This window comes from Peromyscus eremicus, chromosome 4 (genome assembly GCF_949786415.1).
Source record: "Peromyscus eremicus chromosome 4, PerEre_H2_v1, whole genome shotgun sequence".
In the NCBI taxonomy this organism is placed as follows: Eukaryota; Metazoa; Chordata; class Mammalia; order Rodentia; family Cricetidae; genus Peromyscus; species Peromyscus eremicus.
The window spans coordinates 85,199,765-85,217,871 of NC_081419.1; the positions used below are offsets into that span (position 1 = coordinate 85,199,765).

At 38.0% G+C, this 18,107-nt stretch overlaps 1 protein-coding gene across 1 annotated transcript in view; it reads right to left on the reverse strand.

Annotated features, from left to right (window-relative positions):
* The window catches only part of Ano3 (anoctamin 3), a 306,379-nt gene that overhangs the window by 23,560 nt on the left and 264,712 nt on the right, over positions 1-18,107 (reverse strand). The window contains exons 16-19 of the mRNA XM_059261076.1: positions 14,125-14,207; positions 13,593-13,733; positions 12,588-12,752; positions 3,099-3,135 (exon numbers count right to left, since the gene is read on the reverse strand). Coding sequence (XP_059117059.1) covers positions 3,099-3,135; positions 12,588-12,752; positions 13,593-13,733; positions 14,125-14,207 — 426 coding nt within the window. The remainder of the gene's footprint in view (positions 1-3,098; positions 3,136-12,587; positions 12,753-13,592; positions 13,734-14,124; positions 14,208-18,107) is intronic.

Here is an 18,107-nt window from a genome sequence, read left to right on the forward strand (position 1 = left end):
AATAATGAATATTATTCATTATTTATCTATGAAAGTGTGAACTGAAACTTTGATTAAATAGATTTTGTTGTTGTTGTTGTTTCTGAAAATAAAATATTTGGAAAAGTCCAAGAAACAAAACCAAAAAACATTCTTTTAGAATCCTGTCCCTTTGGTAAATAACATCTAATTTCTAATCTGAAGTATATATTAGCTTAGATAAAGAAATAAGTACACACAAGCATACAGTCAGATTGTATTACATAAAGAAATATCAGTATTATCCATTATAATAATAATTATTATTATTAATATTTTTTGGTTTTTCAAGACAGGTTTTCACTGTGTAGTTTTGGTGCCTGTCCTGGATCTCGCTCTGTAGACCAGGTTGGCTTTGAACTCACAGAGAGTTCTGCCTCCCCTGTGCTGGGATTAAAAGTGTGTTCCACCACCTCCCGGTAACCCATCATTATTAATTAAGAACTATGGATCCATAGACACTATGCCATCACTGGGCTTTCATATATGAAAAATAAAATACTAAGGTAAAACTTTGACATGACTGCTACTTAGAACAAATAGCTATTCTTTTTCCTATTAATTATAGCCACCACCACCCCCTCTTCTTGTAAGTTCCTATGTTCTGGAGATAGAATTTCTTAAAAGAAATCAACATAGGTTTCAGAGACAGAAGAGAGCTTTGAAACAATTTGTAAGAAAGTTTTTGATAATTCAGTTCAACTATTTTATTATCCAACCCTAAAAGAACAACAAAAGAGATGATTCTCATTTAATGTACACTTTGCGTGTGTTGGGCAGTTGATCCACAAGGATGAAATGGGAACTATTACTCAAAATTTTCCAGTACAAAAACTACACTAAAAATAATAATAACAATAATAAGAAAAGAGCCAAGTCTAGCACATGCCTTTAATCCCAGCCCCAGGAGGCAGGGCCAGGTGGATATTTACATATACGAGGCCAAACTGATTTACATAGTGAGTTTCAGGCAGACAGTGCTACATACTGAAACCCTGTCTCAAAAAAATAAAACAAACAATCAAAAATACTTTATAGTGTTTCCCTCCTAATTGTAGACATTGGCAAGACAGAATCTTGGAATATAGCTTTTGTTCATGTTGATGGGGGTAGTGGGGGAGAACAAATCTCTTACTATATAACTGTTTAAGAAACGAACCTTGGGCTAGAGAGATTGTTCAGCCATTAAAGGCTGTGCTCACAACCAAAGTGTCAAGAAATGAAATTCTCTCCACATTCTTTTCTTTGTTTTTTCTTTTTCTTTCTGTCTTTACTTTAAGTATTTGCAATATACATACTCAGATGGATCTTTTATGAATGCCCCAAAACAAAGTATTCAAATAGGTATTAATATAGAAGCATGAAAACTAATGAGACTGGGTCAAAGGAGAAGCCAGCAGATGGGAGAAGTCTGTTTCTTAGAAACTGAAAATTAATTGGAATCAAATAACTAACTAGATTAGCAGAGGCCGAAACCAAAGTCTGAGCATGGAGCTAGTAGTTGAAGAATGGCAACCTCCTAAAATAATGCCGAGACATGTTTATCAGATCATACAAAGCTAGAAGAATCACAAGTACTATAGCAAAATAGAATCAATAAAGATATGACGTGGAGGAGCCTAGGGGAGATACTGTATACACTTGTATATTCTGAAAGCCGTAGCTGTTTTCCTGAGTCAGCAGTCAACAAGGTGGGACAAACAGGTAAACATGTCTCTGAAGGGAAATTGTCAAATCTGAGACACTATCTAAAATTCTAACAGTTGGGACTTTTCAAGCAAAGGGTGGAATTGGAATCTTTTTCATTGTATAGGACTGGTAACCAGTAGACAATCCACACACCATATATCCTACATACTTTATTTTTGTTTTATTGTGTTGTGTTTACTGCAAAACCAGACACCTGAGTTCAATTCCTGGAACCTGCATTGTGGGAGCAAAAAACTGACTCCAAAAGTAGTCTTCTCTCTATCTATCTCTGTCTCCATCTCTCTGTCTCTGTCTCTGTCTCTGTCTCTCTCTCTCTCTCTCTCTCTCTCTCTCTCTCTCTCTCTCTCTCTCTCACACACACACACACACACACACACACACACAAAACAAATGTAATCCAAAACTTTAAGTGAATGAGAGTCGTTATTTACCCAGCACTTCAGAAAAGTCTTTTACAAGAAAGACAAGAAAGACATCAAAACATAGAAATAAAAGGAACAAACAGATAGAAAGGAAATTTTATGTTCTCCAATGGAAAGTAGACATTCTAGAGGCTAACCACTACCTTTTTTCTTAAGGGCTTGTGGATCAAAACTCACAGTAATACTAAATGACATTCTTAGAAAATACTATCCTCACCAGGTGATGGTGGCTCATGCCTTTAATTCCTGCACTCAGGAAGCAGAGACAGGCAGATCTTTAAGTTCCAGGCCAGCTTAGGATCCAGAGCAAGTTCTAGGACAGCCAGGGCCACACAGAGAAATAATGTCTTGACTCCCCCACCCCTTGCCCCCACTAACCCAATAAATAATGAATGAAGGAAGGAAGGAAGGAGAGAAGGAAGGAAGGAAGGAAGAAAGAAAAAAATTCCTTAGTTTAGGGAATGAATTTGAGGTTTTAAGAAGCAAGGCTATTGGTCGCTACTTTGTAACTAACTAGAATAAGTTGTAGAACACAGATTTTAACCCATGTGTTCTAACTCCAGAGCCTATGCTCTGCTTTGTGGAAGGAGAGAATTGAATCAGTTTCTTCAAGTTTTCCACTGACCTCCACACAGAGGCCAAAGCATGTTTGTGACTCACCCCCCTCCACACACACACATGGAGGTGGGCAAAGAACTGAGAAACCTGGCAGAAAAGTTTCCCAATAATGATAAATAAGTTTCCTGTCTTCTTGATGGATAGTTTCAGATGACACACTTTGCCTCCTTGTGTTGTCTGGTGTTGATTAATCTCGAGCCCCGTTTCTCTCTGGTTATTTGCAAATTCTTGCATAACTGAAGACATAAAAATGGTAAAATATACAAAATATCTAAAGACTAATATACAGTCATTTAATTACTACAAGAAAAATAAGGAAAATGAACTTACCTAAGTTAGTGAGGAGGTATGCAATTTTTTCATAAGCCTGCAAAGGAGTGTACAGATAAATATTATTCTATTTTATATAGTGCTAGAATTGACATTCTTCAAAGAAGTTCCCAAAGTGTATCTACAAGGAGGATACATTTTTAGAGAAGTAGAAGTATTTATTAACACAATATGTAGTGTTCTATACATGTATATACACACAAAATAGTTGACCTGTGAATGAGTTTAAAAATACATATGTATGTATATATGTAGACACTTTATGATCTGCAAAACAACTCTTTGTTGCTGTCTTTATGTTCATTGAATATCTACTCCCTAAACCTAAAACAAAAATTAATAAAATTTATTCAGTTAGTTAATGGCTGAGATGTGATTCACAACTCTCTGCTGTGGTGATATATTGTGTCCCCCAATATACTGTGTGTCCTAATAAAACTTATCTGGGGTCAGAGAACAGAACAGCCACTAGATTAGACATAGAGGCCAGACAGTGGTGGCACACACCCTTAATCCTAGCATTCCAGAGGCAGAAATCCATCCGGATCTCTGTGAGTTCAAGGCCACACTGGAAACAGAGCCAGGCATGGTGGCACCCATCTTTAATCTTAGCACTTGTGATCTCATGTCTTTGCTTGAGAAAGACACATGCCTTTAATCCCAGGACTTGAGATCTCATGTCTTTCTTGGGAAAGAGACACGCTTTTAATCCCAGGGAGTGATGGCAGGAAGCAGAAAGGTATATAAGACATGAGAACCAGGAACTAGAGGCTTTTAAGCTTTTAGGCTTTTAGCAGCAGTTCAGCTGAGATACATTTGGGTGAGGACTCAGAAGCTTTCAGTCTGAGGATTCGTGGAAACAGGATTGGATGAGGATTTGTGGAGGTGAGGTTGGCTGTGGCTTGTTCTGCTTCTCTGATCTTTCAGAATTCACCCCAATACCTGGCTCCCAAGTTTTTTCTATTAATAAGACCACAGAGATCCATGACTAGGCCCCGGGTGGATCTCTGGGAGTCCAATTAGCGAGAATGAGGAGGGTTTATATGAGCGAGAATTGTTGAGACCAAGGTTGGATAAAGCACAGAGACAAATAGCCAACGAACTGAAACACATGAAATATGAACCAATGGCTGAGGGGTCACCAACTGGATCAGGCCCTCTGAATGGGTGAGACAGTTGATTGGCCTGATCTGTTTGGGAGGCATCCAGGCAGTGGCACTGGGTCCTGCGCTCATTGCATGAGTCGGCTGTTTGAAACCTGGGGCCTATGCAGGGTCCCTTGGCTCGGCCTGGGAGGAGGGGACTGGGCCTACCTGGACTGAGTCCACCAGGTTGATCTCAGTCTGTGGGGAAGGCTTTGCCCTGGAGGAGATTGGAATGGGGGGCAGGCTGGGGGGAAGGTGAGGGGGGCGGGAGGGGGAAGAACAAGGGAATCTGTGGCTGATATGTAGAACTGAATTGTATTGCAAAATAAAAATTAAAAAAAAAAAAAGATTCATGTTACAGTTTGCCACTTGAGCCGTAGGGGATCTGATGCCCTCTCCTGGCCTGATCAGACACCCATACACATGTGCCATACACATATCCAGACACCTGTATATAAACATAATGTAAATTAGAACACAACAAAACAATAGTCATACCTAAAGTATTAAAAATTCAAGGAATGTATCCGAATACTTAAAGAATTGTCTATATTCTCTGCCTGCTCTTTCAATAAAACTATCGCTGTTTCATCTTAGCCATGATCCAAATCTACCTCTTTATAAGATCAAGACTATCTTGAAACAGATTATATTAAGTAAATACTCTTCTATCTCTAGTGCAGCATTTTGTTTGGATTTAATTTGATTTTTATTTTACTTCTACTCATGAGCTAACATTTTCAAATTTTAAACAAGATTTCTTTGATTTTTGCAAGGACATGCTATTCTCAATGCACCATGCCTTTTTCTATGCCCCACAATAACCATGCCCTTTTCCATGGTCCCATTATACAGTCACATGACAGTAACAGGTCCTCCAAGGATTTTAACAGAATGAACTTTATCAGCTTACAAACAACATTTGACCAGCCAGTGTCTGTCAGCACTAAGCAGAATGTCCTCATGCAGCTTGAAAACCAATGCTGTTTAAATAGTTGCCATTTACAACATTTCAATTGTGCCAGCACCTTCCATGTAGTAATCACACAACAACAGTTTTGTCAAGTAAGTATAACAACCCCATTTGACAGAACAGGAGACTGCGACTCAGAAGACCTGGCATGTGGCCTGATAGAATAAAATGCTAAGCTAAACAACTGTCTCACTTATCCAGAGGACCTAGTCCAGTTCCATAGGGCCTCCTCAGCTATTGGTTCACAGTTCATATGTTTCCACTAGTTTGGCTAGTTGTCTCTGTACTTTTTCCAGTCATGGTCTTGATATCTCTTGCTCATAGGATCCCTCCTCTCTCTCGTCGATTGGCCCCCAGGCAGTGAGACCAGGACCTGTCCTTAGTGCATGAGCCAGCCTTATGGAACCTAGTGCCTATGCTGAGACACTTTGCTCAGCTTTGGTGCAGCGAGGAGGGAATTGGACTTGCCCCATCTGAAGGTACCAGGCTCTGCTAATTCCCCAGGGGAGACTTTGCCTTGGAGGAGGTGGGAATTGGGGGGTGGGATGTGGGGGAAGGCTGGGGGTGGGTGGGAGGAGGGAGGACAGGGGAATCCATGGTTGATATGTAAAACAAATAGAAAATCTCTTAATAAAAAAAGAATAAAATACTAAGAAGTACAGTAAGAATATTCTTTTACGAGCACCTTTTACCTCTTATGCATTGTCTTAGTACTTGGTACATATAACCCATCTATAAGTCTATGATGAAATATCTCTAGGGATGACAATAACACTTGGAGGATAGTTATAAATTGCTGTTAGAAACTTATCCAGGGTAATTCACAACCTGAATAGTCTAGACCCAAATGACACAGCTAATTGATACCACCCACATGCTATACTCCACAGTCAGTCCATAAAACGAGTTGTTAAGTCCAACAATAAATGCAGGAAGAACCCATGACTTAAACATATTCAGATGTATGGTATATGGTAGCAACTGTGTAGAGAGAGCAGGTTGTCTGTGCGTGAATTTGACTATGTGAAGTGAAATGGCTGTATAACTGGGGGAGTTAAAAATGAGTAGGATCACAGACAACCCTTCTGGTTCTAACCCTTACACAGTACACTACATAGGATACCACAATGGGAAGCTTCTAAAATTGCCCACTGTCACATGCAGTAAGCAGAATTTCTCTTGCTCATATACAGTTATTTTATTAAATATTCATCAATAATTTCTAATATGTTAAATAGTGTTTGGGAAAATCAAATAATCGATAACTGTGGAGACATAGTCTACATTTTTATGGAACTTAATTGCCAGTGGGAAGGCACAAATGACCAATATGTATGTTAAGAGGTAAAGCCGGGTGGTGGTGGTACATGCCTTTAATCGCAGCACTGGGGAGACAGAGGAAAGCAGATGTCTGTGAGTTCAAGACTAGCTTGGTCTACAGAGTGAGTTCCAGGACAGGCAGGGCTACACAGAGAAACCCTGTCTTGAAAAACAAAAACAAATAGGTTAAAAAAAATACTACTTTACAGTAAGAAAGCCTCTTGAAGAACACGGCACTTCCTTTAGAAGCAAGGAGGAGTGCCAAGAAAAAATGTGGACAGATTAAATACCTTGGGAAAATGGATAAGAATGCAAAGGTCCTCAGATGGATAGTCTCATCACAACGGCCCAGACTTAGGACAGCAGTGGCAGAAACAGCAGAGCAAATTAGTAACCGATAAACCAGAGTAATCCTGGAGGGAAACAGGTTTCTAGGGCATTGATGGCCATGGCAATCATGTCAGAATTCATTCTGAGCTTAGACAGAATCAGCTTTCCACTAAGGCTTTGTTGGTATATTATCTAACAATAAACTGCGAAGAAAAGAGCAGTAAAAGCAGGAAAGGCCTATCAGGGAGTTCTGCACCTGTTTTAGTGTGTGTTGTCTCTGCACCAGAACAGAGCTGTCCAGCATCCACTGTGAAAACGAATTCTAGACAGACTTGCAGGGTCTGAGAGACTGATCATCTAGTATCTGCACCTTCTAGATTCCTAGAAACCATGATCATGGACATAAAGAAATCAAATAAGCACATTGCTCTTTTAAAAAGTCAGGCCTTTTACTAAATACATTTGGCATAAATTACTTTCCTAGTTAAGAGGTGTGGCCCAAATCTTTGACCTACCCTATTCTATAGTAGCCTATTTGACATAATTGGTGACGAGATACCTAGCCAAATGTGTATTTGAGGTTTTCTGTTGCAGTGACTGGATCCTTGAAAGGAACAGGGATGTGTGCTCTGCTCTCTACAGATGGAAGTCCAAGATGGAGAGGACTACAGAACTAATGTGGATGATTTACATTAGCTAGCACATTAGAGCCCCTATCCCCATATTATGTACTCTGTATCCTAAGCACATTTTATGATCACAGAAGTAATCAAAGGAGGTCATTCTTTGACTGACCTCGTAGTAAAGGTTTGGGTGACTTACTCCTGAAAGTTTCAAAGCACAGGACTACAACTGCTCAGATCTCTCTCTCTCTCTCTCTCTCTCTCTCTCTCTCTCTCTCTCTCTCTCTTACTTCTCCCTTCCTTCCTTCCTTCCTTCCTTCCTTCCTTCCTTTCTTCCTTCCTTCCTTCCCTTTTCTCTTTCTTTTCTTTTGTGTTTTTGTTGAAGAATTATTCTTTAATTACAATGGTACAATGGCAAACAGTTGTTATTTTACTATAAATGACAAAATCAGTTAAGGTTTAACTGTCAAGTAGCAGGAGTATGTTTTTGAACAATTTCACATTTTTGTTTTCTTCACAGTACTTTTGGAAATGTTTCCAGATGTAATAGGAGCTATGGTATGGACAATAACATGAATAGAGTAACAAAATCGGTAAAGGGCCGGATCTAGGAAGCAACCATTTCTTCAAATTCTGTCCTTCCAGATTTTATGATATATGTTTGGTAAGTAGATGTTAAAACAAGAAATTGAAGTTTTAACTATGTTTGAATTATTTGTGATTTATTTTTTTGAAGATGCAGTTTCTCATCTTGGCTGTGTATCAGTATTATTTTAGATCTCATAAATTAGTGATTTTAGAGGCTGACTGGATCAGAATCAACAAAGAATTTTAGAATGTTTTGTTTTTAACATAGTTTTTCTAACCACACAAAGGAGTTTCTGTAAGCAATTTGATACATAGTTTGAATGGGACACAGTTTTAAAATTACTTTCATGATTAGTGTAATGGAATTGTGTTTAAATTTTTGATTATAGTAGAACATATTTTTCTCCTCAGTTGAATATTTATTTAGAGATGTCATGATATACTTCTTTCAAAATGTGCATATGTTGGGGAAGTACATATGTTTGGTTTAGTTTAAATTAAAATAAATGCTGCAAACTTGAAGACACTAAGAATATAATTCTACTAACAAAAATTAACTTGGTCACATAATATGCAGGCTATTAGAACATTTGGAAAGTAAAATCACTACAATGTGCTCAAAGGGTATATTTTAAATTCTATGCCAGTATTAAAAAAAGACCTGGGGACCTAGATTAAAATATACCAACAAACAGCAACAAGAATAGGAAGCTATGGCCTTAGCTAAAGGAACTCAACATTTTAACGGTGAGAGAAAAGTATTAAGAAAAGCAACAGAACAATGTTCACAAAGATATTGTTTAATTCCTCTAGTGATCCCATGGATGGGAACAACAGGCAGTTCAAGAACCTCGCAACAAGAATAAAACAAAGAGATAATTCTATTCTACGTATGGGACCCAGAAAAAGCTTTATGGAGGAAGTGATCCTTAACTATTATTTTCAGTGATGAAGAGATATTCTCCAAGGATACCAAAGGAAAACAGAACATTCCAGACAGAGACAGCTCTGTGAATCAAGAAACTGGGGGGTGTGAATTAGCAAAGCACAGGAGGAGAAAAAGTGGTTTCTCATGCTAGAAGATAGACAAGAGAAGAAGGGAGGAAGACTGGGAGGGAGGGAGGGTGGGTGAGAGGGACAGAGGAGTGGTTGTAGACAAAAAAAAAAGGAAGAACAGGCTTAAATAAAGCAGCTTCTCCTTCACTAAGCTAACAAGTCTATAATTTACATTGGAAGGAGGGAAAACCATTAAACAATCTCAGGTAAAAAAGAAAACCTTCAAATATGTAATTTACACAGATCCTTTCAACTTCTATGTGGCCAGTGAGAGGAGAAGGTCTGAGAAAATCACAGGAAGACTGAGTTCTTAGATGCCTATTGCTAAACTAAAAAGCAGATAGGAGAATGCTGAGCAGAGCCTTCATAATAGAGATTCAGAAACAAAATTCACAACAAGTGATCACAATAGGATAAAAAAGAAAAAAAATTCACCAGAACAGCATATGGTTTGCAGACTACCTTATATTTCCTAAAGAGCCTAGAAGACTCCTGATTTAAAGACAAATGCTTAATGATTTAAAGTATTTTTCCATGCCTACATTTCATAAATTAATGCATTCAGATTAGAGTTGAAAAGCACATTAGACTAATAGAATACCTTTACTTAGGCTCAGACCTTTATAAGCACATTTTAAAGCTGCATATTGAATTTGACCTGAAAATAATAAGAGGTAGCTTTTGGATAGTCAGATGAACATTTTCATGATATAATGTTTGACATTTTATTGTGTCCTTATTTGTATTAAGCTCTTAAATTAATCCTGTATATTCAGGTGAATTGGAAAGAGTGTCTAATAATTTGTGAAGTGCCTTAACAGTCTGGATAGGAAGCAAATATGTAATTTCTGAAGAGCATTATTAACTTATACTGACTGACTCTGAAGAATGTAACGATGTTCACATTGGTTGAGCTACCTGTATACTTACTTTGCTTATGCTAAACTCATTTACAATTCTTCTGAATGGTCTAGTTGTAAGGGAGAAGAAGAATTTATAATCCAATAATCTCTGAATTTTAATGTAAAAATGCCCAACAAACAAAGATACATGAAAGTAGAAAGCTGGTTGAGCCTGAGTTCTCCTAGCTCTGGGTATTTGATTTTCAGAATCAAAAAAAGACTTTGGCTCCAGAGTCCCTGAGTAGAGGTGGTGAGACTGTGAGGCTGTTAGACAACTGACTTGATGGCTGTATTAGGACTGTCTTAGCTAACTAACTTAACTTCTAAGTTCTTCACAGGTAGACATTCATTTTATTGACTTTACTCTTTTCTATTTGTAAATAAAAAATATGTTAGCCTCTAACCAAAACAGACACTTAGTGAGAAAAAGTTGTCTCTAAACCATTTTTCTTTAAAATATTTTTTAGTTTTTATTGTGTGTGTGTGTGTGTGTGTGTGTGTGTGTGTGTGTGTGTGTGGTGTCTTTCATGTTTGTATTTGGAGGTGTGGGCTTGTCCGCACCATGGTTTGCACACAGAGGTCTGTACCTGTGTTCAGCTTCCACTTTGAGATATGGTCTCTTGGTGTTCGTTGCAGTGTATGGCCTGCTGACTGACCCAGGAACTTCCTGGGAGTTTTCTGTCTCCGTCTCATATCTCCCTGTAGAAGAACTGCGCTTATAGATACACACTAGCATGCCCAGCTTTATATGGGTTCTGGAGATTCAAATTCAGGAACATGTTTGTGTGGCAACAGCTTTACCCATCTGCCCAGTCCCTGCATCTGAAGTTTATGGGGAATAGCAAAAACTGCAGGCGCAAGAGTCAGGTGTGAGTCTAGCCAATGGTGGCAACTCAAGATAGAGATGGGTAACAGAATAAAGCCCAACTTAGGAGATTAGTGATAACAATTAGAACAGTGAAACTAGAGTCTGGTGCATCTGTGGGAACTTAGCCAAAGTTTGGTTTAGTAAGATTAAGAAATAAAAGAACCCTTTGTAAGAAACTTAGCTGAGGATAAATGTGACTTAGAATGGATGTTTATATAGGTGTATACATATTCTAGAAAAATAGAATCAATGTTTTATATCATTTCTATGTAACAGATACTATCTTTTATTTGTCATGTCTTATATGTTCAGATAAAGTTGCTTTTTATTGACAACAGCTCTTAAGAGCTAGCCCAAGCATCATGAGGCTATTTCATAAAGAGACATTCAATTATGAGTCAACACATACATGTGATTTTTGAAACAAAGATGTTCGTTTTAGACATCATCACACAGTAACCTGATAGATTGATCATGTAGAGCCAAAGAAGATAAACTCCTGCATCCTGCAAGGATTGAGCTCCATGGGTGCAAAGGGGCTGAAGAGAAGACAAGCATGCAGTTACTTGGGAAGAAACACTGATCAGATCAGTCAGAATGGGCTCGGCTTAGATGGCCGAGCTACAGCATCCTGGAAGCTCGGCATGTTTATTATATACAGTTGAACAGGGAGGCGGGTTTAGTTGATGCCGGTAGGAGATCCTCTGTAGGAGAGCACGCTTCAGGCTCTAAGCAGCTTTGAGGAGAAAGCTTTGGTAGTCATTTTTGCACACACTATGGACATTTGCATTTGGACCAGGAGAGAAAGCTTTTCCTCCCTGAGCATAGCAACAAGGAGGCTTTGCTATTTCTGATGGGTCAAAAGCACTGGAGTCCTTGACTCAGCCATGCTCATGTTAACAACACATATTCACTAGGACTTAACTTGCTTTCTACCATAACCCACACTTTAAAAATTGTGATAGTCTCTCTCTCTCTCTCTCTCTCTCTCTCTCTCTCTCTCTCTCTCTCTCTCTCTCACACACACACACACACACACACACACACACACACACACAAAGAGAGAGAGAATGAATTATCTCTAGAGAAAATGAAAGGGTGATACTGGGGCTTCACTCTGAGGTAGATTTTCTTGTATCTTTCCAATAAATTCTTTTACTAGAGGGCTTTAAGTTTGATTTTTCTAATACAAACAATACCTCATTTGTTCAAAAAGTGCATAGCCCTTTCTCTAGAATATACCAAACAGTGAAACTGAGGTCACAAATAGCCAGGTCTACAATGACACTGGGCAAGGAAGACAATACAATTGACATTGGTTTTGATTTTTAAAAAATCCATTGCAAGCTTGGCATGGTGCCACATGCCTTTAATTCCAGCACTCAGGAGGCATAGGCAGGTGGAGATTTGCAAGTTTTAGTTCAGCCTGGTCTACATAGCGAGTCAAGCCAGCCAGTGCTATGTAATGAGACCCTGTCTCAAAAGAAAAAAATAATAATAATTCAGTGAATAATCCAAGGTGTATCAAATACTTCTTGTTAAAATGAGCTGTTTGTAACAGAAATATATATAATGTAAGTGCACACACACACACACACACACACACACACATTTCAACACTGAGGAAATGTAGTCTTTTCTCACAGTCTTTGTGACTATTGAAAATGATGCCATAAACACTTACAAGATTCAGCAGCATGATGATTACGAAATTGATACAGACAGCAGCAGCAGAGGTAGCGAACTGCCAGTGCTGCTTGATGAAATTCCACTTGAATGATGCAAACTGTTCCATGACAACCAGGCGATATACAACCACTGCAAACACAGCTGTGATGACCAAAGAGATCTGCAGAGTAAGAGAGCAGAGAGGACTCTTTGTCTTCTGTGTCACTAAAAATGACAAGCCAACCACACATTAATACTCCAAAAGTTGAAAGTATTTGTCTTCCTGGGAAAAAATACATAAATCGTTGACTCCTTTAAGGAAGGAAGTTAAACTAGACTTAGAAAGCAATGTAAGATTTAAGCTTAAACCTACAAATGCTATGAGGTGATATACTTTTAGTTAGCCAGACTGAAGCATTACAATTGCAAATATACTTCAAAACATCATGCTTCATGTGCTAAGCACACACTTTATCTATTCCATTAAATGAATAAATAGTAACTCGTTGCTACAGTATGCACCCAGCATCTGTAAAGCCCCCAATTCAATCCCCAGCACCCAAAGACTATATGTAATAAAATAAATAAATAGGTAATAAACAAAATCAAAACAGAATCAAGAAGTATTCAAGATATTTTAGTATGGAAAATAGTTATCATACTAAAGTGCAAAATTCTGTCCCAAGCTCCTCTTTCAAATGGAATGCTTAGTTTTAAGAAGACATTTTGCTTATAGAGACTAACTCTCAGAATTTCTACTTTATGTTAGCTCTTCTTCCAATTAGTATTTATTCAAAGAGGTGTTGAGATGCTCTAAGAAAATGTCACAAACTGGCTGTGGTTTCCAATTATAGGTGGCGTGTGTGTGTGTGTGTGTGTGTGTGTGTGTGTGTGTGTGTGTGATACAGAAAAAAGTAATTTTCTTTTGCATTCTTAGGAGTGCAAAAATGAGTTGGTATGCCAGACTATCCTTCTAAACCTGGAATCCCACAACATTCTCATACCGATGACTATATTTTACCATGAAGAAGATTCCTGAGACAGACACAAGAAGGCGTGTGACTTTGTCAGATGAAGGCTGGTGAGGCTCAGGTTTCCCTGTAATGGGGTTTATCACCTCCATTCTGTAATATTTTGCTTCAAACTGGGGGCGAAGTGTTTCCTATGAGAGAAACTAAGGTTACTTAAATAGCAAGTCCACAAATTTAAAAAAAAAGAATTTTCCAAGATTTAACACAAACTCTTAAACTTAGCCTGCTTTTGTGTCATTTGCTGAAAGATACAACCTTTTAAAGAACAATGTTACTTAAATTTCAAATAAAACCCTGGGTGCATTTTAATTAACACAATTTTCTATGCATCCACTCTAAGAAAATATTATAGAAATGGTTTTAGCAATATATGCATCATCCTTGATCCCTGTTAACCTCATGAAATGAGTAATCTTGTCAGTGTGTAGTAATGATATGAATCTGTCCCTGATCTGTGCATTGGGGAGCTCTAAGTTTTATGATTTCCCAGATTCCTTAACGCCTGCCTTCCTGATGTCTTACCTCCTCTTCTTCCCATTCAATAAGGTCCCAGGCATAGGTCAGTATACTTCTTCTTCTTTTCCAAAACTCAAGAAAGACTGTGGCTATAAAATATAACAACAATAATAATGATAATAATAATAATACAGTAATAATAGTTCTCTCTCACAAACACACTACATTGTTTTGCTTCAGATTGGTATATTTTATCGTATAATTAAATTGTTTAAAATGATTAAGTTGTTATTAAATAAATACTGGAATTTGAATTTCTATCACCTTCCTTTCTGGTCTTTACATAATGCTGTCTGTATGTATAACTAAGGACAGGCAAATTTTAACACTGAAATTGGTGATATTTTTGTTGGCATGGTATATTGAAGTGATGCTGGAAGAGAAAGTCAAGATTAGAGAGCTAAATTCTGTTGTCTTTTTCATTCTTATTCAAAATTACCTCAAAACTTTAAATTTTCATCTACTAATGATAATCAAAACCTTATACTATTCTTCCAATACCGGAGAGAAGTAGTGGAAACAAAGAGATAAAGTACAAGGCCATCTTAACGGAAAGATGAGAAAAGAGATCAGAGATGATTCTCTAATGCGTACTTGGTTATGTACAAGCTGAAAGAGATTCAATGGAAAAAGTAAAGAAATGCCTCAATTATTATGTGAAGTTTCTGCATAAAAAAAATATGTGAGAGACTGTGCCTACAATTTACACCTTTGAGGATATTGTGACTCTAGCTAAGAGCTCACCTGTACATTCCTAAATGTTTAATGTACTATCTGTACAAGTATCCATCTGTTTTCTATGCTTGTATTTTGGTCAAGGCACTGTAACCTCAAAGATCATCATATCCAGCAGAAGAAGACACTGGTCTTCACAAATATAACATAAGAGTTATAATGAGGAAGATTTACAGTGTAATTAGCAAAATACAATTTTAAGAAAAGTTCGGGTTGATGAAGCAAAGTCAGGTCTTTCAATGTGATTTCATTCTTTTCTTGACGTCAGTGCCAAAGAATGGGAAAAGGGGAGATTTTGAGATTTTTTTTATTATGACTTACTTTTATAATTAAAAGTCAGAATATATATTAGTTATTACCATATTCAGTTACTTTATATTACATTTTAATCTCATTTTAAAATGTATAAAATTCATTTTTATGTATTATTAATTTTATTTAGGAGATAATTAATCATCTCCTAAAATTTTCAAGAAGATAATGAAAATTATGATTACTCAGATTTGAATACAGAGGCAATACAAGCCTGTGTCTATAATCATAGAGCCAGGGCTGGTGCTCTTTGTTGTGCAATCCTGGCTGGTGCCTGCAGGTTCTCTCTGCCATTCCTGGACATCCCATAAATACTATGTACTGATTTCTTGCAAAATCTTAAAAGAGTAGTAATGGCTAAAAGAGACAACATCACCAGACTTCATTGATTAACAAACAAATGAGGTTTTCCCTGCACTGGGTTAGCTTTTAAAATAACAGACTACAACCACTATTACCAACAGAGGGATCTAAGACTTATAAGGGAAGTTGGATAGAAAGAAATGAGAGAGAGAGAGAGAGAGAGAGAGAGAGAGAGAGAGAGAGAGACAGAGACAGAGAGAGACAGAGAGAGACACACACAGAGAGAGACAGAGAGAGAATATGAATGAGGTGTAGTTTTAATTAAGCAATGATAAGATGCCATGACTTCTGGCCCAGAGCACTTTACATTTTTAATATGGACAATAACACAGAATGTTCAATCACATTTTAATTGACATTAGTCTCAGTCAAGGCTTACAGTTGAACTGTGTGAAATTGGCTCTTAACGTCCTTACTAGCATGCACTTGAACAAGAGGCATCTAACAGAAAATCTAAATAAAATAAAAGTGGTCTTTAACGATTGAAGTTTCAAAGCAATAAGGTTCAGGAACAGATACTGAATCTAGACAAGATGGCATTTTCATTGAACTCAATATTGAATTGTGCTGTGTGTTAAAAGTCCATTCTCAGCAAGACACATTCATTTCATGCATGGCTTATTTATTGGAGCTCTCAAGTGAATCCATATACTTACTTCTTAAATTTAATTAGAAAGAAAGCTTCCAGAATAATTTAGTGTACCAGACATAGAGGAAGGATGAAATTTATTACTTATAAATACCTACTAAACTTATTAATTAAATAAAAATCTAACTTGAAAAATTATAACTGTCATTGCTTCTGGCGATCAGCCAAAGTGTATTCTTTCTATACAGTGTATTCTTTCTTTAATGAAGGGATTTTTTACAAGTTCATACATACTTCAAAAATAGTAATACTGTACTTAGTTTATGGATTTTTGATGTATGTAACTTATACTTTATTTTTATTTATTTATTTTATTAAGACATTTTTTATTCATTTTACATACCAATCAAAGATCCCCCTCTTCCCTCCTTTTGCCCCTCCAGCCTCCCCCTCCCAAACCACCCCCCATTGCCTCCTACCATAAGGTAAGACCTCCAATGGGGAGGTACATTTAGTAGAGGCAGGTCCAAGCCCCTCCCCCTGCCTCAAGGCTGTGGGAGGTATCCCACCACAGGTAGTGGGCTCCAAAAAGCCTGATCATGCACCAGAGATGGATTCTGATTCTACTGCCAGGTGGCCCCTTACACAGATCAAGCTACACAACTGTCTCACTATGCAGAGGACCCAGTCCAGTCCCATGCAGGCTGCACAACTGTTGATCTTAATTTCATTATTTTATTTTTTATTTAAAATATTTTTTTCACTTTACATACCATCCCTAGTTCTCCCTTCATCTCCTTCTCCTGCCCCCTCCCATTTACCCCCATCCCACCCCCTATCCAATCTCAGAGGGGGTAAGGCCTCCCTTGGGTAGTCAACAAAGTCTGGCATACCAAGTTGAGCCAGGGCCTAGCCCCTTCTCCCTGCATTGAGGCTGAGCAGTTATCCAGCCGTAAGGAATGGGTTCCAAAAAGCCAGTTCATGAACCTGGGATATTAAAAATGATTATGTATTATGTAATGTGATATGGTCATACAAGCCGAACTCCCTACTGCTAACCATAGGAGTTAAAATTACTGTGACATCAAGAAATGCAAACCTGGGTGTTATTTATTTGTGGCGCTATTTACCATGTGAGAGAAAACACCAGGTACAATGAAACTCACTATAAGAGTTTTATTAGGGGAGGGTAAAGAGGTGTGCAATAAGCCTACTAGAAGCAAACAGTGTGGAAAAAGGCAGCAGGAGAATGGGTGGAATCTGCTTTTATAGGTCCCCCGAACATGCACATATGGGCTTATGAAGCTACGCCATGCATGTACACAGATTACTTGATCACGTAGCACACAGATTATGTAGGACGCAAGGCCCAGGGATGACAGCATTCTGCCTGCCTGATGGACAGTGCATTCATGGTCATGTAGCTGGGGAGTAGCTAGGAATTCTGACACTGGGGAAGACCACACTGTTGTCATGAGGTCTGGGCGTGATGGAGCACATCCCAGTCCCAGGACTAGGAGGTAGAGGCAGGCATATCTCTGTGAGTTCTAGGCCAGCCTTTTCTACACAGTGAATTCTAGGCTAGCCAGGATTGCATACTGAGAATCTGTCTCAAAACTAAACAGCTCCAACAGTCTTAGAACACTTGTTTGGTATTTTTGTTTGTTTGTTTGTTTTTTGGTTTTTGGTTTTTTTTTTTTAAGGCAGAATTTCTTTGTGTAGCTTTGGAGCCTATCCTGGAACTCACTCCGTAGGCTAGGCTGGCCTCGAACTCACAGAGATCCGCCTGCCTTGCCTCTTGAGTGCTGGGATTAAAGGCATTCGCCACCACTGTTCTGCTTTTTGTTTGTTTGTTTGTTTTTTGGAGTTTGTTTTCAATGATGGTCAGAGACCTCACTCTACCACCATCTTACAATATCAAACAGAAGTAAATATTTTTTTCTTTTGAGACAGTTTCTCACTATGTATGTTAGGCTAGCCTTGAGCTTTC